Source organism: Erythrolamprus reginae, chromosome 2 (assembly GCF_031021105.1).
Source record: "Erythrolamprus reginae isolate rEryReg1 chromosome 2, rEryReg1.hap1, whole genome shotgun sequence".
Lineage (NCBI taxonomy): Eukaryota > Metazoa > Chordata > Lepidosauria > Squamata > Dipsadidae > Erythrolamprus > Erythrolamprus reginae.
The window spans coordinates 257077888-257102261 of record NC_091951.1 but is presented as its reverse complement, the minus strand read 5'-3'; the positions used below and the strand labels follow the sequence as shown (position 1 = coordinate 257102261).

General features: G+C 38.5%; 1 protein-coding gene across 2 annotated transcripts in view; it reads right to left on the bottom strand.

Annotated features, from left to right (window-relative positions):
* Positions 1–21824, bottom strand: part of CAAP1 (caspase activity and apoptosis inhibitor 1) — a 37076-nt gene extending 15252 nt beyond the window's left edge. The window contains exons 1-4 of one of the 2 annotated variants that reach the window (XM_070742474.1): positions 21564–21824; positions 17495–17695; positions 13218–13302; positions 5658–5736 (exon numbers count right to left, since the gene is read on the bottom strand). In XM_070742474.1, the coding sequence (XP_070598575.1) occupies positions 5658–5736; positions 13218–13302; positions 17495–17695; positions 21564–21686 (488 nt within the window). In that variant the 5' untranslated portion in view covers positions 21687–21824. The remainder of the gene's footprint in view (positions 1–5657; positions 5737–13217; positions 13303–17494; positions 17696–21563) is intronic. The other variant, XM_070742475.1, reaches the window with a different exon arrangement.
* Between the last annotated feature and the right edge of the window lie 2550 nt (positions 21825–24374).

Here is a 24374-nt window from a genome sequence, read left to right as displayed (position 1 = left end):
AAACCAAGCTACATAAAGCTAAACTAGATGCAATGAATCTAAAGAATTATTTTAGAGGTCTCTAAAGGCGTAATATATTTTGATATTATTTGGGCATAAGAAGACGACCCTATGTCTGTAATGGCAAACCTATGGCAGAGCATTCTCTCTGCAGTACTTGAGCTGTTGACCAGGTCAGTTCCATTGTGCATGTGTGAATGTCTCACGCCACCCAGCTTCTTTTCAGGTTAGACAAGCTCATGCTTTCTACTCAGTTTCTGCAGTCCGTGCAAGGCTTACCCCCTCCCAGCTCTATTTGGGAATGGGAGGATTTCCTACCCCAGCTCCATTTGGGGATGGAAGGCTTTTCCCCTCTCCCACTGCTGTTTTGGGATGTGAGGCCAAAACAGGTGGGGGGTTGCTTGTGACCCGCAGTGGGTTGCATATCAGTAAGCTTCTATACACCTCAGATTATTGCCTGGTTGTCCACATTTCCTGCAAGGGATGATAATCAATAGTTTCAGTATTTTCTGCATAGAATAATATGTGATATATTGATCACTGGCCTCATCCCAAAAAGTTATGTATTACACCTATTGTTGAATCTCTGAATAGGTTATGACCCTTTCTAGGAAAAAAAATCCATCTCTGACTTCTTAATAAAATGCTTTCTCAGCTCCATCTTCCCAGAATGGCCTTCAGCATTCTAAGTCCTAAAGAAGTCTGACTCAAGAACTCAGAAGGACTAATAACCTACAAAGCATCTGAAAACAATTACCTTTATGAATGGCAGGTCCACAAAGCCTCCAGCAGTGAATCTGTCTAGTGCTACTACCTTCAGAAGCAGAATCTGAAAGTTAATTCTTTCTCCATTAGATAGGATTAAAAGGTTCCCCAGCAAGCAGTTTTAGGATCAAGCTAGGATGCCTCAAAGTAAGCCCCCAATGTTGGATAAGAACTAAATGAAAAACCCATTTGAGGGTTTATCCTCAGAGAACTGCTGTATAAAGAACCAAATTCAAACCTTACATGCAGTGCTGCTTAATGCTGCATTTGCAGCTGCTAACAACATTGCTACCATCACAGTGACAATAAGAATATATTTTAACAGTAATATATCCTTTATTCACAAAACTGAAAAATGATTTCAGGAAAGGCAATTATACAATCTGCAACAAGGAATAGCCTAGCTCAGGGATGGCAACCTTTTTTCTGGTTGCGTGCCAAAAGTGTGTGTGTGCGCCCGTAATAACACACATGCCTGCCAGCAGCCACAATGCAATGCCTGCCCTACCTATGACTGCACTTTGCCCATGTGCACATTACTCCCCACGCATGTGTGCTTTCTCACACATGTGCCACCCGCACATATCCCCCAGCCCATTTTGGGCCTGGAAAGCCTCCTGCACCAAACTTTGCCAGTGTAAACAGTCTGCTGCTGCTGCTCCTCATCCTCCTGCCAGCCTTGGGCTCCAGGCAGCATCCAGCAAATGTTGGTGCCTTAGACTTCTCCTAAGGGAGCATTCCCGGCCAGAGGATGGGCTCCTTTTGGGTGGGCAAGCACTAGGGTAGTTCAGTGGGGAGGCAATGTAAAGAGACCCGTTTGGAGGGACGTGGATGCGGCGAGTCCAAGGCTGCATGTTCAGAGCTTCTCTGGCTTCTGATGTGGGAGAAAAAGAAAGAGCTGCTGCCGTCCCTGGAATGTGTGGCAGCAGCTCCCTGTGTTCCCACGACCACCGCCATTTCGGCAGTTCCATGCATCAGCCAGAGAAGCTCCAAAAGTGCAGCCTTGCCAGGGATCCTCTTCACCTGGAACCACTGTTCCCTGGCTGGTGGCTGCCAAGGTGAAGGGGCAGAGAGCTTTAGGCTCTTTCCCGCTGGGAGCTGCCATTCCCCAGCCATTGGCAGAACTCTCTGGCCCCCACCTTGGCAGCTGGAGAAGCTCCAAATGCACAGCCATTTCTGGGATCCTCCCCTCTGGGTACCACCATTCCCTGCAAGCAGCAGTTCTTTATGACCGCCCCCCTCCCCCCCACCTCAGCAGCCGGAGAAGCTCCAAATGTGTGGCCTTGCCTCAGATTCTCCCCGCTGGGAACAACCATTCCCCGGCCAGCGACTGCAGAGATGGGGTGGTGGTGGAAAGCAGCGGCAGCAGAAAAGTGGTTCCCAGCGAGAGAATCTCAGGCAAGGCTGCACATTCAGAGCTTCTCTGACTGCCGACATGGGGGGGGGGGCACTACCTGCAACTGGGGAATGGTGGTTCCCAGCGGGGAGGAGCTCAAGTTATAGGGTCATCTGCACAGGTAGCTCACCTCCCCCCACCTTCACTGGCTGTTCAGCCACCAGTGCTCTGGATCACCTGGGGCCACACAAGAGGCCTGTGCAGGCAGGGAGGGGGGTAAGCCCAGTTACCTTGCTCTCCTCCCTTAGGAAGCAACTGCCGGGATCCCCACTCTGTGCCTTTTTGCAGGTATGCCTGGTACTGGTCTTCATGCTCGCATGAGCACCAGAAACCAGGCCAGCAGGCCAGTGTGCATGGTCACTCTGGAAACTGGAAGATCATCTTCCTGGAGCATGCATGAACAATTGTTGGCTGTTCTTTTGGTTTCTGGCACACCCTTGCACATGAAAGCCAGCTGGCTAGCACACTGGAACCCGGAACAACAAAGGGCAATGGCTCTGTGTGGCATTCCTGGCACACGTGTCATAGGTTCACCATCATGGCAGGACCTAGCTCAAAACTGTGGCAAGGACATCTCTTTAAAATAGCCATATGCATTTGACAGTTTATTTAGAACTGAAAGAAAAATAACACTTTTTTTCTGGAGAGTTGATGAGAAACCAACTTAAGAGATGTTTACATGCTTTCGCCGTAATGTAAAGAGGTCTACTGTACAGTGGGGGTAACTGCTAAATGGTGACACCTTATCGGTTGTCTTTATACAAAACAGTAACGGAAAAGAAAGACCATAAACCACACTTGAGAAAACAGGATTCAGGTCTCCACAGGATTTTGAAATCAAGGCAGACTAATCCGGTTGCTGAGCTTAATGAGCATTTTAGTCATAAAATTATTTTATATTTATATAAGTAATTTCACACCTGAATTATTTTGTCTAACAATTGCAAAGTACATATTATGCTGTTAATATACATACACAATCAAAATACTCAATGACACTGCAGGTCAGAGTTAAACAAAAACAGCAAAGTGACTTCTACTCTTCAAACCATTTTATCATGGAATAATCTTGTACCATAATAATTCTGTCAATATTTTAGATGCCATAGGTTTCCATATTTGTAAAATAACAATATCATACCACAATACCAAACAATTCACAGGATTTTTATTTATGTCTACCTATTTTAATTATGCAAAACATCAATAGTGCATACAATGTTGAAATTATGCCACAGCTGGACATGGAAACAGTTCATTAGAATTAAATTCAAACTGCAACTTCCTTAAAATTGCAGTGCTCCTCCAATACCAAGGTAAATAGCAGCCATTTAAAGTATATTACAACCAGACTAAAAATAGATTTTTCATACATGCTGGCAAACAGGGGAAGTATACTTGACAATGATACCCCTAGTTTTTTTATATCCTTTTTTCTAACTGAACATAGGATAAAGACTTCAATTCCTGAATTAGTTGGTAATCCTATAATCAAGCAAGGATGGTTGGCAGAAATCTACTTTTATTGAGGAAGAAACTACCCAAGGATATAGGTTCCAAAATAATACAATTTTTTCTTCCCTGAAACTCGCTGGCAAATTTCATTTTGGACTCAAAATTGTTCGTTCGGCAGGAGCCATACAGTAACTTCTTTAGTTCTAATAACATGGCTTGTAGTAGAGGTCATGGAAATGGTTACAGACGACCTATTTAGCTCTGTCGTTTTTCTGACAACTGAAGAGTCTGATAAAAAACCATCTGGAAGAAAAATGTAGTACCTGGTTTCTATCAACCACTTCAGCAGAACATAACAGTACATATACTAATAAGACAATGTGTTGTCCAAAACACTAACGCTGAGCAATTCTTTGCTGTCACATACAGAATTTCTGATGTAGGGCTGCAATTGGTCTTTCAATATGCATGCATTTTCTGCCATCTTGTGGCTAAATAGTATACATTTTAGAGGGACCAAATTTCCCAATTAATTTTCATTTTAACCAAACTAAGCCAACTGATAAAGTCATTATTACAGCATACCATTTTACATAAATGAAAATTGTTCAAGATTTAAAGGCCATATAGCACATTGATTTCTAACTGCTAACAGAGATTCATTGCAAGTATTTATTTCTGGGGAAATGTTCCTTTCTCACAACCTACTATATTCTAAAAATATTATCCCCCATACCTATTTATATCAAAATACTTTATTAAATATTGCCTGGTTATTTTTTTTCCTTTTAAAAATAAATTAAAAAAAAACCAGATTGTTTCAAAGTCACTTATTGAAAACCAATGAAGGTAAAATACCTAAGATTAGGTTGATTTTTCTTCCTTTCCTGCTATGATTTTACAATAGTTCTATAATTGTCCTATTAACATATGTCTATATCTTTTGAAGTTTTATAACTCCCACTAAACAAGTCAACTATAAACTTATATTAGATTGGAGGAGCAGAAAAAGAAATCAGATCTACAAAATATGTATTTTAGCAAGGACCTCAGATAACGCAAAATGATTACCATCTGAGAAGTAACACAATCTTTTATAAGGGATACTGTTGGAATGTATACCTTTCTGCCTCCCAGGTGTATCAAAGCAGATTAGAATTCAAGATCAAGTTCAATACATATAATGCCATTCCCTCTTATGAATGCAGCTCAAAATGCAATGACTCCAAATTGAAGCCTGCAATTCTATGTACGTTAAGAGAAACAATATTAAAGATTAGGATTTACTTTGAAATAAATACATTGATTGTTCTTAAAGGAAAAGCATACATGAACAGTTGATCAATGTATTTATCAAATCTGAATGCAGCATCTGAATGATTCCTAACAATTCTGGACAGCTGATGAAAATACCTCTGATGAATATCTGGATTCTAATATTTGAATCTAGTAGACAGGCAATTTTACTTCTTGATTTAATAGCATCTGTTCAAAGTTCAATTAAAAAGCACTATTGGGAATAACATAAAAATAAAAAAATATGTACAATGTTATTAGTAGGTAGGGTTCCATCGTGCAAGATCAATATTTTAAAAAGTACTATTTTAACTGAATCACAGCAAATACTCTCAAACTTTTTCTTTTCATCACATTTTAGAAAATAACAGAAAACAATTATAGAATTAACCATAATTGCAGTCCTTTATTTTTAGGGTATTTTCATTTGGGTTTCACAATATTTTGTCATGCAATATTGTGTTTATTTGCACATCCCATAGAACTCACTGAGGCTTTATAAAGAACTTTGCAGGCTTTCATTTCTTGATTTTTGCAATATCCACAACAGTTGTTCATTTGTCATATTGCAGCAAGATTTCATACATTTTCACCAACATTTCTACAGTTCATCCAATGTTTTGACAAAGTTTTAGCTGGAATTTTGCTGACATTTTACAAGTATTTCCAACTGAAATTTTAATACAAGACAAAATTAAAACAAACAATGTAAGAATGAATATAATAATTTATGGCAATTACTTACTGACTGGCTGGTTCGACTATTGTCTTTTCTTCAGCACCATTGGTCTCTTCATCACTGTCAGAATCCGCCCCACTCTCACCTTAAAATAAAATGTCAATATGAGATGTTACATTTTGGTAGCATTTTTCTGTCTTAATGGTATTCACCAATAAATATTCTTATTACTCTCAAGGAATAGATAGTCTATCTGTTTCAGAAGGGGGTTTGAATGAGCATTTTCTAATTGCAATCAGTAAAGGAAATATCTGCATTTTATAGTCAGTTGGCAAGCTCCAAAAGTATACTTTTTCCTATAAGAGTAGCAGGCTGTTTTAAGATAAACATTGGCTGTCTAGTAGTTGCTCCATATTTACACCCAAGAAAAAAAGTACCCCACATTTATGTCAGAAGCTGTGGTGGTGCAGTGATTGGTACACAGCATTGCAGGCTAAGTCTGCAGACTGCCAGCAGTTCTATTCTCACCAGCTCAATGTTGACTCAGCCTTTCATCCTTCTAAGGTCAGTTAAATGAGGACTCAGATTGCTGGGGGCAATATGCTGACTCTGTAAACCACTTAGAGAGGGTTGTAAAGCACTGTGAAGTGGTATATAAGTCTAAAAGCTATCACTATTCTTTATGCAGAAGAACTCTATCATCTTCAACATGGAAACCTGCAGAACCATTGCAACTAAATATAGGCAAAGTTTTATCTTTATGTAAGTTATCATCTGACCCATGGGTGTCAAACTCGCTGTGTCATGTTACTGTCATGTGATATATCCCAAAGTTTTTCCCCTTTGTGGAGCTGGGTTGGGCGTGGCCTGCACTTAATACATCTGGCCCACAGACCGCCACTTTGACACCCCTGACACCATCATTCAGAACCTACAGCTGGTCCAGAATGTGGCATCATCGGAAGTTATGGGCATACCTTGACAGGCCCATGTTAATCCACCTCTCTGTGCACTGCATTGGCTTCCAATAAGCTTCCAGTTTCAATTAAAAATGCTGCCATTTTCAAATATTTTCATGGCACAAGGTTGAGTTATATGCAAAACATCTGTCTTTTATTAATTCTGCCTTGTCCCAACATATAATGGAATGTATGGATAATCTTGAGAAAATGGGAGAAGAGATGCTGCCTGGGAAACTATCAGATAAGAAAGACAGGCCCATAATCGTTGAATGGTCAAAGAAAGAAACTTAGAAAGGACCTGCTCTAACAGTCTAACAGTTAACAGTGGTTGGCATGAAGTCTGCATTTTTAGACTTGCAAGATTCTGTTGATGCAAACTTACGGAGAGGGGCGGCATACAAATATAATAATAATAATAATAATAATAATAATAATAATAATAATAATAACAACAACAACAACAACAACAACAACAATAATAATAATATAGAATAGCACATCTAGTTGTGTTTCATGTATGGTTTATCTGGGAAGTCCAACCCAACAAATTCAACAGTTGGCAGACACCAAGTCCTTTCTATCAAGCAGTGCTATCTGATGGACTCAGAAAGAATGCTTTTCTTGTCATGGTGCTTACCTCTCCTCCCCACCCAATAATTTGATGGAACAGCTTATCTCCTAAAATATGAATGGAGATTCTGTTGACCTTTCAGAAAACATTGAAGAGCTGTCTATTCCCATAAGAATTGGGCCAGGACATCGAGTGAGATAAAATCTGAGACATCTTTAGAGTATATTTTATGGCATTGGGTGATTGTCCCTAATTATTTTTTGTTCTAAATTTGCTGTAAACTGCCTTGATATTTTGAATTGTGCAACCATATAATTTTGAATAAACAAAAATAATCCTTATTAAGGTGAACATAAAAGATACCCACAAACAACTTTCAATTTTTAATTTGCAAAGTAAGAAAAACTATTAAATTTGTGAGCAACTCTGACTCTGAAAATATTAATTTTAAATTTTCCTATATTTAGAGAGATTCCAGCTACATTTCCCTACACTTGCTATAAGTGTCTTATTCTAGTTGTATTATAGACAATTGCTGTATTTGTCTGCTGCATATGCAAACACGCTTACTATTTTGCTTAGTGTTCATTGGGGATCCACAATTTCAAAAAAGACTCCGCTGCTTTAGGAATATATAAATGTATCTCACAATAAAAGCATAGTAAAATTAAGGCATGTGCTTCTTTAAATGCCCATATTTATACATTTGGGACTACTGATCTATTCAATATCCAAACAATGTCTCAGCAATCACATCTACCTTTAGTGGGAGGAGTTGCCCTTGATGCCAAGTAAGGGCACTGGCAAATCTCTATTCATACTGCAATTACAAAATAGAATTTATGCTTTCTTCATAAGGACAGAGAAAATGGATGCTGGATGTTTATATTCTAGTCCTATCTTGCTTTCCCTACAGTAACTGACCTTCTCTATCAACACCTGCCATCACTTCACTTCTATTCAGACTTTGGCTTTATTTCATCCAAATCATATAATATCTTCCTCAAATCCCAGCACTGGTTTTTCATTCTCTCCTGCAATACAATTTCCTTGTCTTTATCTGTAGGTCTGGCAGAAGATTGGGCTGCTTTATATACTTGAGGAATGAACTGAAAGGCTATTTTCATAGACAGACAAAGTTGATGAACAGCTAGAAGATATAAAAAATGGGAGTTGCTCTTCTTTCTGTAAGACACAGGAATATACTCCTTAAAACCCACCTCTGCCGTCAGGCATGGGGGAATTGAGTCATCTCCCCCAGGCCTATATAGTTTATGCATGGTATGTTTGTATGTATGTTTTGCTTTTTAAATAAGGGGTTTTTAGTTACTTTTAATATTAGATTTGTTGTACATTGTTTTATTATTGCTGTGAGCTGCCCCGAGTCTACGGAGAGGGGCGGCATTCAAATCAAATCAAATCAAATCAATAAATAAATAGGGAGAAGACACTTTGAGTGGAAATTCAGTGCTTTTTACATACTTTGCATGAAAAATAGTCCTAGCTTTCAATCCCTGATATGATCAGTTGCTAAATCTTAAATTTGAAATTGTAGGGATAGTTATTGCATGTCAGTACAGGTACTCTTCAACCTGCTATAGTCTGTTTAGTGACTGTTCAATATTACCACAACACCGAAAAAAGTGACTTATAACCGTTTTTCACACTTATGACCATTGCAGTATCCACATGGTCACATGATAAAAATTCAGACACTTGGCAACTGGTTCATAATTATGACAGTTGCAGTGTTCCAGGGTTACATAATCACCTTTTGCTACCTTCTGATAAGTCAAAGGAGAATCCAGATTCACTTAACAACCATGCTACTAACTTAATAACTGCAGTGATTCACTTAACAGCCTTTGGTAACTTGTGGTAAGAAAGATCATTAAATGGGGGGAAATTCTCTTAACAAATGTCTCACTTAGCAACATGTTCTCGCCCTGTAGATGCATGAACTTCAACTCCCAAACTGTCCAGATAATTCTGAGGATTAAACTCTATGGACGGCATTCATGGTGGAATAAACACCACTAAGATAAAGTACAGTATAGGCAATGCTCTAAGGTCCCGTCTTTAACATTTTCTGCAATTAAAAAACACAGGACTTATTTGATAGTTTGTTCATTCTACTTTTGTACTACCATTTCACCAAATCAAGAGACCATGGCAGTTTCCCAAACATACATGAAAGATAAAATAAATAAAAAACCAACCAGTTATAAATTAAAAAGGAACAATTAAAATAATACTAATCATAAAAATGAATAAACTATTAACAAAATCAATACTAAAATAACATAAGTAATCAACTCAAATAATTTGAAGGTAAACTAAAAGTGGCAATAGCAAAATATTTACCCATCATTCTTCATAAGAGTTCCATTTTATTTAGTTTCCGGATTGTTACCAATATGGAGAAAACCTGAGGAAGACTATTCCAGGAACAATGACAGAAAAACAGTGTCTCTTGGCCTCCGTTTCTCTAATTTCACTTATATCCCCTGCTGTTCTGGTCTAGCTGGGCTGCTCCAAAAATACCTTCTTTACAGGCTTTGATTTTCAAAATAACACTTCTTTATTTATTTTCTTCCACACTGGAATTCATCAATGTACATCTAAGGCAGTGATGGCAAACCTTTTTTTCCTCAGGTGCCGAAACAGCGTGCACACGTGCTATCACGCGTGCATGAGTGCCTAGGGAGGGCGAAAACAGTTTTCCTCGCCTCCCTGGAGGACTTCTGGTGGCTGGAAACAACTTGTTTCCCAACTTCTGGTGAGCCCATTAGGCTCGTGTTTCGCCCTTCCCAGGCTCCAAAGGCTTCCCTGGAACCGGGAGAGTGTAAAAAGGCCCTTCCCCATCCCCCTGGAGGCTCTCTGGAAGTCAAAAACGCCCTCCCAGAGCCTCTGTGTGAGCTGAAAATCAGCTGGCCAGCACACACATGCACATTGCAGCTGAGCTAGGGCAACAGCTTGCGTGCCAGCAGATATGGCTCTGCATGCCATCTGTGGCACCCGTGCCATACGTTTGCCATCACTGATCTACGGCATGCAAGTGCATTCCAATCTCACAGGCTAAACTACAAAGTTATAAATTCTTTCTAATGAGCAGATTGTCTGCTTCTAACATCTCCTTATCTCTGGGTCAGGTTCAAGCTAATTTAAAACAGTGTTATCATGCAATATTAAAACTAACTTCGCCAGAAAAACGGCAGAACATCCATCTTGTCTCCTTCACTTTGCAGAAAAGCATCCCTCATGTCCGGCCATCTCCGGATGTGAGATATTAATTCATGCACACACTCTGAATAGCAGATTCAAAACCTCTTTACTGAAAGCTCATCTTTTCTTTTCTCTAACCTTCTAAATTTGGCACTTAACCAAGGGCTATTATCTACACTCCATTATCTGAAGAGGTATTACTATCCATGCTAATGTCTGATGGATTTTCTACTAAGCTCTCATCACCACTACCCTCCTCCACTTCTCTTAAGTCAGGGTAAGTTACAGCTTCTGTGTCTTCTTCCTCCTCTGAATATGACATTTCCAAAGGCTGACAGGGAACACTCACAACACCTGCCATGAGACATTTGCTCTTTCCACCCAAAGTGCTAAGCTCCTCAGCAAGACCAACTCCCTATAGCCAACTCGCTGTGGCCAACTTGCTGCAGTCAGCTTGCTGCAGGACAACATGCTGTGAGACAAGAGTTACACTAATACTGAAGAAATGGTGGAGTAGAATCATTAAAGAATGGGTGTAAAAGGAGACAAAATGAAGTGTGAATATCAAATATTAAAATAATTTTTAATTATTTTAAATACTTAAAATTGAATTGTTGAATTGTCCTGCAGCAAGTAGGCCCAAGATGAATTGGATATGGCAAGTCATCCCTCCAGGAATTGGCTATGGTGGGATGGCCGCACTGAATTGGCTGCAGTGACTTGGCCATGGCAAGTAGGCCGCACCAAGTGATCCTAGACTCCACTCTTTTTCCCGGCTGAACTGGAATTGTGACATGAGCCAATACAGGTGAAACTTGAAAAATCAGAATATCATGCAAAAGTTCATTTATTTCAGTAATGCAACTTAAAAAGTGAAACGTGATATATGAGAGACTCATTGCATGCAAGGCAAGATCGTTTAATCCGTGTTTTATCATAATTGCGACGATTATGGGATACAGCTCATGAAAACCCCAAACCTCAACACAGATTGTACAAACTTTTGCATCTCATTTGGAAATCAAGGACCAAGAGTATGGAGGAAGAATGAAGAGACACACACACAGCAAGATGCTTGAGGTCCATTGTAAAGTTTCCATAGTCTGTGTTGATTTGGGGAGCCATGTCATCAGCTGGTATTGGTCCACTGTGCTTCATTAAGTCCAGGGCCAACGCAGCCTTCTACCAGGAGATTTTGGAGCACTTCATGCTTTCTTCTACAGCCGAGCTTCATGGAGCACTGATTTCAATTTTCCAGAAGGACTTGGCACCTGCCCCCACTGCCAAAAGTACCAAAACCTGGTTCAATGACTGTAGGGTTATTGTGCTTGATTGGCCAGCAAACTCACCTGACCTGAACCCCATAGAGAATCTATGGGGCATTGACAAGAGAAAGATGAGAGACGTGAGACCAAAAAATGCAGAAGAGCTGAAGGCCGCTATTGAAGTATCCTAGTCTTCCATAATACCTCAGCAGTGCCACAGGCTGATAGCTTCTATGCCACGCCACATTGAGGCAGTAATTGCTGCAGAAAGGGCCCAAACCAAGTTATGAGTACATATGCATGCTTATACTTTTCAGAGATCCGATGTTGTTCTACGTACAATCCTTGTTTTATTGATCACATGTAATATTCTAATTTTCTGAGATTGTGGATTTGAGGTTTTCTTGAGCTTTACCCCATAATCATCACAATTATGATAAATCAAAGGTTGAAATATCTTGCCTTGCATGTAATGAGCCTCTCTCATATATTACGTTTCACCTTTTAAGTTGCATTACTGAAATAAATGAACCTTTGCACGATAGTCTAATTTTTCAAGTTTCACTTGTAAACTTCGCCATCTTCCTGTACTATCTGATTTAGGAAAGAGATTTGAATTGGAAATAGCTCAAGTGTTTAAAATAACTTCTTTATTAAATACATAGACCCCAAATAGAGTTATTCCTAAGGAAACTTCTCTGCTCCTTCACCTGCCCATGCCTTTCAGACTCACAATTGCCATGGCTCACATGGACTTAGAAAGTGCTTGGAGGAGCCCTAAATGAGATCAAAAGCTAGATAACCCAGCAGTAGGAGTCACTTCTTTTTCACTTTTCCTACTGTGTTCTACTTTGCGGTACCATCAGTCTCCAATTCTTTTCTGGTTCCTCCTAAATCTTTTTGTTCTTCTTCTGCAGGAAAGGAAGCCTATATGATCCTCCCCAGCAGTGGATGCTCCCAGTGATTCTTAGAGCTGGTAGTGCCAGCTGCGGGGGTTCCACCCATCCATCCGGGATGCTCCGCCCACCTGCCGGGACAGTTCTGCACATGCGCAGAAGTGTCTCATGCACATGCGAACCGGTAGCGAAATAATTTACTACCCACACTGATCCTGCCTATGACTTGACAGAAACTAAAGAAGTTTCTTTTTTTCATATGATATAAATGCATCTAAATAATCATAGAGTCAAAAGGATCAAACTTTGTAATTCTAAGCAAAGCATATTTATTTTGCGTACTTGAAGCAAAGGTTATTGATTCCTTTTGGTATGAATTACTCCATAGTTTGAAGCTCAATAATTAATCTAATGGCTTTCAACTCTTGTCATCTCTAATTCAGATATTTAAACTCTGATTTTAGTAGCTATTGTATAATTGATGTCTAGAAAGACACATAGGTTTTAATCATATATGTATATTTCTAGACCATATAGAAAGAAATCCTGCTGAACTCAGACATACATTTACATAGTATTTAGTTTTTTATTACAAAAATATTTCTAATTTTCTTAATTGAAACAAAGCTGTGTCCTCATCTAGCCTTCAATAGTTGTTACTCTCAAATTTTAGAATAAGCAATCCAAGTGTTAGTATATATATTTACCTTCAAGAATTTTCAGTAACTTCTTTTCCGACATAAGGTCCAGCTGTTCAAGACAAAGTCTTTTAATTTCTTCTATAGAACAATTCTAAGAAAAAATAAAAATAAATGTTTCTATACAATAATTAAATGAGATACTTTAGATAAGCCAAATTTAAATATGCTTGAAACAAACTTAAAATATTATAATTAATTACTAATTAAATCTAAACTCCCTAAAATAAGGAAGTAAAAAATGGAATAGTGTCATAAAACAATGTAAAAATAATAGAAATCCAGATATGCATGATTTGGAACTTGAAGTCAAAACACCATCTGCGCATGCGTGCCCTTTTTTTTAATGGCCACGCATGCGTAGATGGCGCCGGGCAGATCAGCTGCTGGGCGGCTTCCCTGGGTCCCTTCGCCCGCCCACGCCGTTCGCTCGGGCCGCTTCCCAGCTGAGAAGCGGCCCGAGCGAACGGCTTGTCCGCTGCCTGCCCCGCCCGCACGCCTGCGGCTCGCCCGCCCTTCGCCCGCCCACGCCGTTCGCTCGGGCCGCTTCCCAGCTGGGAAGCGGCGCTGGGGGTCTTACCGGCCGCCGCCTGCCTGCCCGCACGCCCGCCCTTTGCCCGCCCACGCCGTTCGCTCGCGCCGCTTCCCAGCTGGGAAGCGGCGCGAGCGAACGGCGTGGGCGGGCGAAGGGTGCGCGGGCAGGCAGGCGGCGGACAAGCGGCGGGCGCGGCAGCAGCGAGGAGTGGGCGGCCGGTAAGACCCCCAGCGCCGCTTCCCAGCTGGGAAGCAGCGCGAGCGAACGGCGGGCGGCGGGGAAACCCCAATCTTCGGCTCGCTGCTGCGGCTATAGTAAAAACACCATCTGCGCATGCGCAGATGGTGTTTTTACTTCCACAGCGCTACTTCGCGAAAAACCGGTCATTGCATTGTTTTGAATTCTATATCAGACAAATGGTTGTCCATTTTTTTCTTGAAAACCAGTAACAATGGAGTAGCCACAATTACGGAATGCAAGCTGTTCCACTGACTATTTTTTTTCACTGAAAACAATGAAATGATCCAGGCTGCAATAGAGAGAACTACAGAGAAAACAAAGTTATGTGGACAAATTGGCAGTAATACATAAAACAGAGAGAATGTGTTGGTTTTATATGTCTTTTTTTCTTTTAATATTAGATTTATTCCACTGTAACATTGTTTTTATTATTGTTGTGAGCCGCCCCAAGTCTTCGGAGAGGGGCGGCTTACAAATCTAATAAATTATTATTATTATTATTATTATTATTATTATTATTATTATCCACATTTGATGCAAAAGATACATGTTGATTAAAGAGAAACAATGTTTTGGGGTAGCTGCAAATGAATAATAAAAATGAACTATTAATCATGTTCAGTTAAACCAGTGATTGTCAATTATTTTCTGTTAAACTCCCTTCCTCCCTGGAAAAAATAAACATTTTGCATGTGCCCTCCCCCCAACTTTCCGATGGGACGATTGCTTTCAATATTCAACATGTTTTCACTGAAAAACTCAAGCAGCTTATCAGCATGATTGGGGTGTTTAAGTGACACCTTAATTTATTTGGCTTCATGCTACCAACATTTTTAGACATAGTAAACATACTGATCTTTCCTCGTCTCCCACTGTAATCACAGTGAGGCCAAGCACTACATACACTTTGTAATATTTCCTCCTCTTAGCTTCCGGGAGACTTACTTTTGTCTCATTATTTCCGTCTCTCTCCTTTCTTTTCATCCCTTTTTTCCATGGTGTCTCTTAAGGGTTTGTTATCTGCAATTTATATCTCCTGCTCTGTGCTGTGTGCTATTGTTCGGTGCAAAAAACCGCTACTCTCTGCAGCAAAAAAAGGCACATTGCCTGGGATCATGTGCCACTCCCCCAAGGGGGCCCACAACCACTATATGAGAAGCAATGAGTTAAACTGTTTTGTGGTCAAGTTACTATTTTCTCAGCCCTAGTAATTTGCCCTTTACTGAAATAGATTTGGAATGTGCAATCATGACCATAGCCATTTAATGAATGGACATCATAGGGCAGCCATTTTGCATATTCCAATGTGTTTCCTGGCCCCAAAGCATCTCCAATATTAGAGGTGTAGCTTTTTTTAATTGTCAGAAAAGATAAGGGGTCAAGAAGTGCCACAAATGTCTAGCAGTTTTACTCAGTGAAACCATGACAACAATCTCACTTTTTTCCTTTGACATAAACCTGTCTCTATTACAGTCTTCTAAACAGGCATTCCCATTGTTTTGGGGTATGCTGAAGTTTTACAATTGCTGATCTGTCCCTTTTTTTAAAAAAAAATTAATTTAAAAATATTTTTGATAGCTTAAAACTATTTTATAAAAGTTATTATTGTAAAGGAAAACAGAGATAGATTTAGGATACCACAACTGAATATCAGTGCCTTTTTCACCTACTAAAAGCTTCATCAATATTCTTAAGAAGCACTGAACAGTAACACCTTAATGTTTCCGTTTTATTTTTAAATCCTGTTTGCTTCTGATTTCTAGTTAGTTATTTCCCGGCAAAGATGTCAAAAATCCTTTGGGAGTAGTATGTTCTTTAATTATAAATGACTTATTTATAAACTGCCAGGTTGCCACATTCTTATCTGATGTTATGTCCAATTAAAGAAAAATTTCAATATCCCCTTGGAAAAGCTGTAATTATATATTACATTATTCCATATGCCACAGTAATTAACATTATTTACATTTCCAGTCTGATTTATCCCAAGGACTGTACATCAGCATTTTCACCTAGAATTTATTAATAAACATCCATATACAAATATATAAACACTGGCTGCCTTTACAGCAGTCTTAATAGCTGAACTATTTAATCCATATAAACTACTACTGAACCATCTTACAATTATATAAGATGCACACCAAATAACAGCGCACAGTTTAATTGGCAGGTTAATCAATTACAGCTTTCTTGATGAATCAGTGACAACTTCTTTAATCAGTAAAAAAAAAGACCCACTATAATTGATAGGGTTATAAGACCGAGATATATATGTCTTGTTCTGAAGATATTCCAATGTTGGTGTGATATTGCAATAAGGAATAGAAAACAAACAGAAAACAGTAATTTACTTTCAAAAATATATGGTAGATAAAACCTTTTCTTTTAACCTTTTCTAAAATGTGCAGAGTTGGGGAACAATTTGGAGGAAAATAACCTACAGCCATACCTGACTTCAACTGAGAAAAGAAACGACACCAACAGACAAAGAATGCTAAAAGTTACTTTTTGAATATGAAAAATGCAATAAATTAAAGGTAGTATGTCCAGGTGATTATGGAGATATGGTTTAACATTTAAAGTTTAAAACTGACTTAAAGCAAATTGGTAAATCCTACATTCTATACTCTTGAATTCTGATTACTAAATTATATTATTTTAGCCAATTTACCATATTTCAAAAAGGTCCTTACACTGAAGTGCTAACAAAATGGATGCCCATCTAAACAGTAACCAAAAAGGTATCAAATAAAGATGCTTTTATTGCATTGCACATATTTCTCATACTGAACATTTTGATATGCATACTTTTTATGAAATGGATATCTATGAATATTTTCCCAGAATATCCTACAAACATAATTATTATGATCATATAGGTAACATTTGTGCTCTGATTAGGTCATGGTTATGACTCATTAAAAGAATCATACACAGAATTTGGTGAGGGAATTTCTTTCACCCGCACATGAAGGATGAAAACCAACATATTCTATAGACCACAGATTACCTCCCTATCCCCAGATTTACAGTCTAGCTTCATAGTAAACTGATACCATTTCATGTCTGCTATATTTTTTATATTTTTTCAAAAACAAGAGATGGCAGCAATGCCATAACATAAGCACTGTGATTTCATCACTGCGGGGGGAAAAGATATAGTAAGTTTTAAATTATCACATTTAATATCAAACCGTATTTAATTTTTTATTAACTTGCCATATCTCATTCATATTTGTATTCACATAATACAAATAATGTGACATTGATATTCACATGAAGCACTTTTTTAAAAAGAACTATTTTAAAAGCTGCATCTTTTTCTAGGCTCATGAGCTGGCTATTTCAGAAGTTATTCTTGGCATGGGTGTGCACAATCAGTACACTTCATGGATAAAAACATATTTGCTTTTTAATCATTTTTTAAAAAGTATTTCATGTGTGTTCCAATGTATTGTGAGGCACCATTTTTAAAAGAATTTCACAGCTCTAACTGGTCTAACAATACCTTTAAAACATCAGGCAACATCTTCTGCAATTTCTTCTCCCCTATGATATAAAAGCACTGCTGAAGCATTTCCTTCTTGTCCGTAATATAGAAACTGACAGGCTTTAATTGCACAGTCAGATCTAGTCCACCTTCTTCTATGTCACTGGGCTCTTCTACCACATCTTTCTTTTCTGGAACCTGAGCAACACACTTGGTTTCCTAAAATATGACACACACAAAAATAACCAATACATTACTTGATTGACTATCTGGTATTCTCAGCAAATAAAAGATGACAAAGAACTGACAGTTCAGTATAGATTACCCATATAGAATTGCAGTTTGGATCAATGAAGCTTCTAAATTTGCTTCCTACTGTTGTATAGACTAAACATCATAATACTAAGTTATGACACATTTAATGACAATATGGTTCATTAAGCTGCTTAATTTTGCATGTCAACATTATTTGAAAGATCATAAGGCCAGCAAAGGAGTTTACAAATGAATGTTGGGAACGAAGACTAATAGAATAAGGTTATCATTATTATAAGACTAATTGGCAGAATAAAAAAGCAATAATGGAAGCCAATAATTTTTTGTATATAGTTTTGTTATATTGTTGCATAAACTCCAAGGGACAACTTATATGTTTTAAGAAATAAATGAAGGGTAAAGTCTTGGGTCATTTAAGGGAGACTTACGGTAATATTTGTGAATATCTAAGGGAAGGGAGAGAGAACATCAAAAATTCAGAGCTGTGTCTCAAAAAATAATAAGTCATGAAAGTCTTGAAAGAGGAAGAAGAATTGAACCAGATATTAGAAAAAAGAGGAACTGGAGAAATTAAGAACTATCACATTGTTTACTAATTATTTTGATTATCACAAAGTGAATGATTTTCTGCAGAGAAATGCTCTATATAGAAAGATAAGGCAATGAGTGTAAGATTAGAGAAGATTATAAAACTTAAAGATGACCAGGATAAAAACATCCAAGAATCAATTACTATAGGTCAGAAAAAAGTCACAAATTAATAACCATATTAGCACCGTAATTTAGCAAAGGACTAATCATACAGAATGAAGCAAGCAAGCCACTAAAAGAAAAGCCAAGGATACATTTTAACAAGTATTGAAATCAGGGATGGGTTCTAACTTACCTTGCTGTTGGTTCACTTTCTCCTGCGCTTGCACAGTGCTGAAAAATCTGATTTTTTAAAAAAAATAAGCCAAAAACAAGATGGTGACCACATGCAGTGCCAGAAACTTGGCTTCTACACATGCATAGAAGAAATAATTTCAAAAATAAAAAATAAAAAGATGGCGGTGCCCATGGCCTGGCACCGACCGAACCAGTTTTGTAATATCATCATGATATCACTAGCAGGTCACTACTGGTTTGGGTGAACCAGTTCAAACTGGAAGGACCTCATCTCTGATTGAAATATGGTGAGATTATCTCAAAACAATAGCTCACACAAGCAAAAATAGCAAAGGGCAGCATAAAATGTAGGAGAGAACAGTGGAAGATCTGTTACAGAATTTGCAAAATTCTGTAACACAAGCAAAAATAGCAAAGGGCAGCATAAAATGTAGGAGAGAACAGTGGAAGATCTGTTACAGAATTTGCAATATATCAGTACCAAGATCTATAAGATATGATGAAGTCATTTGGAGCAATGTGTTTTATAACGTATTTTGGAATGATATGATGCTTAAAATATGTTTTTTCACTGATATTTAGAATATAATAGTTGGATGTAATAATATCATTCCAAAATATAATCTAGATTTTGCAGTTAAATGTATTAAAAAGTCACATAGTTATTAACATACTGCATAAAAATATTCATTCCTTTTAAAATGATGTACAGTAGTCCTCGACTTACAACAGTTCATTCAGGGATCGTTCAAAGTTACAATGGCACTGAAAAAAGTGACTTATGACCATTTTTCACACTTATAACTGTTGCAGTATCATTCCTATTCAATCAACTTTCTCTCAGCACATTCATCGGCCAGGGGACAAGAATAGCCCCAAGCCTGGTGGCATAAATGACTCTTAAAACTGTTGTGGAAGGCAAGGAGGGTGGGGGCAGTACGACTGTCCAGGGGGAGTGGATTCCAGAGGGCCGGGGCCCCCACAGAGGCTTTTCCCCTAGGACCCGCCAACTGACATTGTCTAGTTGACGGGACCTGGAGAAGGCCAATTCTGTGGTACTTGATCGGTCGTTGGGATTCGTGCGGCAGAAGGCGGTCACGTAGGTATTCTGGCCCAATGACATGTAGGGCTTTATAGATCATAACCAACACTTGAATTGCATCCGGAAACCAATTGGCAGCCAATGCAGTCCGCGGAGTGTTGGAGAGATATGTACATGTCTGGGCAAGCCCATGACTGCTCGCAAGGCTGCGTCGTGCACAATTTGCAGTTTCCAAACGCTCTTCAGAGGTAGCCCCATGTAGAGCATTGCAGTAGTCGAACCTCGAGGTGATAAGGAAATGAGTGACTGTGAGTAGAGACTCCCTGTCCAATAATATGTAATTAAAAGATGGGGAGGAATGGAGCAGGATACTCAGGGTGAGCAGGTGGATTATCTTTTAATTCGTCAACCACTTCCACTGAGGCATTCCCCCGTTGGGTGGTCATAGCCAAATGTTTAGTTTACAAGTGTGGCCACCACTGAAAAAAGAAAAAGTAAATTGGAGTAGTACAGTAGGATATTCTGCAGAGACAGCTCCCTACTTGCTTTGCAGGATTGCTTCTACCAGATATTAATTTCTGCCTCTATATCCTAATCTCAAACTATACTGCTGAAAATATAGTAATGCAGACCCCTGCCAGTTACATCAGACAGCCACCATCTCACATTTGCAGGGTGACCCTGTTTTTACCATTGTTAAATGTTTTCCTTTTGTGCATTCCTTGCTCAGGTCAAATCACCAGATGCCATCATTCAGTGTTCAAAAGTTTTGACAGGAGGTAAAAACATTGGCCAAGGTTGCAAAGACATTTTATGGAATGGTGCAAAACAGGTAATCTGCACATAATTTTCAAGTTTTATTTTCCTAAGTGACCTGGATGAAATGGGTGGCATAGGAGATGGATGGATAAAAATGAATACAATAGCCAAATTTCTCATATTCTAATTGACATATGTTACCTGTTCATATGAGCCTTAACATTTGTCCTTACATTCCTTTCTAATCTAAGCTCCTAACGCTTTTGGTTCTGTGTAACAAAAAAACATTAATTTCCATTCTAAAATGGCCTAGTTCAGCTTCTCAATTAAGTACTTTCTAAAAATATACTGCTCAAAAAAATAAAGGGAACCCTCAAATAACACATTCTAGATGTCAATGAATGAAATATTCATTGGATACTTTGTTCTGTACAACAGCATGTGAAACTGATTGTCAACCAGTGTTGCTTCCTAAGTGGACAGTTTGATTTCACTGAAGTTTGAATTACTTGAAGTTATATTGTGTTGTTTAAGTGTTCCCTCTTTTTTTGAGCAGTGTATTTTGCCCTGTTAAGTTCCAGAAAATTAAGCAGCTTGCGTGTTAATGGCAACGGGTTTTCCCTAAGCATATTTATTCATGATTAACTAGAATTTACCGATCTCAACCAATCTTGTGGGTTCACTTAACTCACGGACAGTTTAGAAACGTTAACAGCATTTCTTACTCATAAATGTGCTACGCTAGTCAGAAAACCAGGAGCCTGGCAGCACCTTTTCTGAGTAACAAATGCTATTAAAAAATACATTGATAATGCTGAGCTCACTTCACAATCTAATCTCTTGATTTGATTGCCATCCCATTTTTAATTTGATTGAACTAAGATACGGATTTTCCTTTAGTGGCTTTTCTACTCGCTCGCTCTCGTTTTCGTTCCGCGACCTATTAGTTTATGTGACGCGAGTTTTACAAAAAAGGAGACAGCCATTATCCCGCCAAAACGGGCGCACGAAGAGAAAAGCTGAAGCCGCGCCTCCTTGTCACGTGACTCCGATAACTATATTCTGCGCCTGCGCAGCTCAGCCGCTCTCCCCTTGCAAGGCTGATGGGCTGTTTAGATATACCTCCTGAAGGCCGCGGGTCGCATCAGTGCTCCGCCGTTTTCTTTCGCTACCGCCTCCTTCCTCTGGGCCGCTTATACGGGAGCGATGTCGCTTCTTCTCTTTAGAGAATTTACGGCCCGTCATGGCGTCCGCCACCCCGAAACGGTGGCAGTTCCTTTAAAAGCGTCTTGCAAAAATAAATAACCGCATCAAACTGCTATCTCGCGACTGGCAGGATCAGCGTTAGGCTCAGGTGGACCCCTGTCGCAATTTGTTTACGTCATTCTTGCGACTTGTTCGCCATAGAGATAGAAATCATATACATAGAGAATCAGCTTTTATTTGGAATCAATTGGTAAACAGGGTTTTTGTTGTTACGGAGCTTTTATATACGGTACATACAGGTAGTCCTCGACTACAAGAGTTCATTTAGTGACCAAAGTTAAACGGCACTGAAAAAAGTGACATGAATCATTTTTTCGCTTTTTTAATGCTTCATTTATTAGTTTTTTCATTTTTAAAAACATCACAGTACTTTTACCAGATCAGTACCTGATCTCTTATTCTATATCAATTCTATAATCTACTTCATTGTTATTACATATTTCCATTTTTCATGTGTTCTTTCACATATCACATAGTTTTAGTTTTATTTTGAATCCAATTATACCATTGAATCCAATTATACCATTCATAATATTCTGAGTTGTTTAATCCTTTGATCTCCATTGTCAGTCTGTCCATTTCTGCACATCTGTAAATTTTATCTATGACTATATTTTCTGGTGATACTGCGTCATTTTTCCAGTATTATGTGTAGTAAAACTAGACTTACAATCCTGGGTCTTGAAAGCTTAGAACTACGATGCCTTAAACATGATTTAAGTATTGCCCACAAGATCATATGCTGCAATGTCCTGCCTGTCAAAGACTACTTCAGCTTCAACCACAACAATACAAGAGCACACAACAGATTCAAGCTTAATATTAATCACTCCAAACTTGACTAAAAAATATGACTTTAGTAATCAGGTTGTCGAAGCATGGAACTCATTACCGGACTCTGTAGTATCCCCTAACCCCCAACATTTTACCCTTAGACTATCCAGGGTTGACCTCTCCAGATTCCTAAGAGGTCAGTAAGGGGCGTACATGAGCGCACTAGAGTGCCTTCCGTCCCCTGTCCTATAGTGTCTCCTATATCTCATATTCCTTCTCTACTATATCCTCTATAACCTTCATTGTGTATTATTGTGTATTGGACAAAATAAATAAATAAAATAAAACTATATGGGTTATTAAATATTGAATTTTTGGACTATTTTTGTAATTCCTAACGAAGCATTCAGGGTTAAATTTATTTTATTTATTTATTCATTTATTTATTCATTCATTCATTCGATTTTTTATGCCATCCTTCTCCTTAGACTCAGGGCGGCTTACAACACGTTAGCAATAGCACTTTTAACAGAGCCAGCATATTGCCCCCACAATCTGGGTCCTCATTTTACTCACCTCAGAAGGATGGAAGGCTGAGTCAACCTTGAGTAGGTGATGAGATTTGAACCGCTGATCTGCAGATCTAGCAGTCAGCTTTAGTGGCCTGCAGTACTGCACTCTGTTCACTGCACCACCTTGAAACTAAACATCTTTGTATCATTTTCCAGAAACCCTTCGCTTTGGGACAGGACCACTAAAGATGATATAATCACTTTTTTCATACTTATGATCATTTCAGCATTCCAATGGCCATGGGATCACAATTCAGACTCATATTTATAATGGTTGGGTTCATGTAATCCCCTTTTGCAATCTTCTGAGAAGCAAAGTCAATGGGGAAGCCAAATCATGTTCCTAATTTAACATCAGTAATTCATTTAACTGTGGCAAGAAAATTTGTAAAAAGCAAAGCTCACTTAATAAACAGCAACAGAAAATCTAGGCTCAATTGTGATAATAAATTGAGGACAACCTGTAATCCAAAACTGACCTTAGAAGTATTCTAGCTTCAACAAAAATTGCTCATATTGCTGCCATTTAGGCCACATCCAGTACTCTTAATTCATCCTAAATTCCCAGGCTCTTTGTTTGTCATACAAGTAAAAGGAATAAATGCCAGCATTTGATAATAAAGATCTTTTTTGAAGATCTGAAATAAGCAGTTGTATCATTTACATGAAAAGGGCAGCCTGGATAGGATAGATTGGGGGTCTAAAGAAACATGCAGGTTAATAACAACTTCAGAAATTAAAAAATTAATAAATTCTGCTCTTTATGGAACCATCCAAATATATCAAAGCCTGACATTCTTTAAGAATCCATGCATTTATTTAAAATGGATATCTTCTTGTGTTTATGTGCAGTTCAGGGCAACCAACAAAAACCATGTCAAATTTGATTTCAGTAAGTGTTTTAGTGAAAACAAATACAGTACTCTTCCTTGGAGCAGTTTCATGGTGACAAAGCATGAATTACTTCATGTATTCAAATTTATTCTGTGAGTTGATGGTAGTTTCATGTGGAAGCAGTATAAAAATAATGAAAAAAGAAAAAGTGATTTTGTCGGTCAGACTGAGGTTTTCGGGCTCAGTGAAGCCAAAAATAGATCCTTGATTGTTATAGTATATTCCCCTTGGACAAATCTGATTTACGCACAAATATAAATCATGGATGGTTCATTTTTTCCCACTGTCTCACCTAACAACTTTATCAGTTTTTATCAGTATCTTCACTTTGATTTATAATTTTGCACAATGTTGGTATTGTGAAAAGCAAGGTTCTACAATTTGTATTATTTGGTAGATCACAATTGTGATCTATGAATTTCAGTGA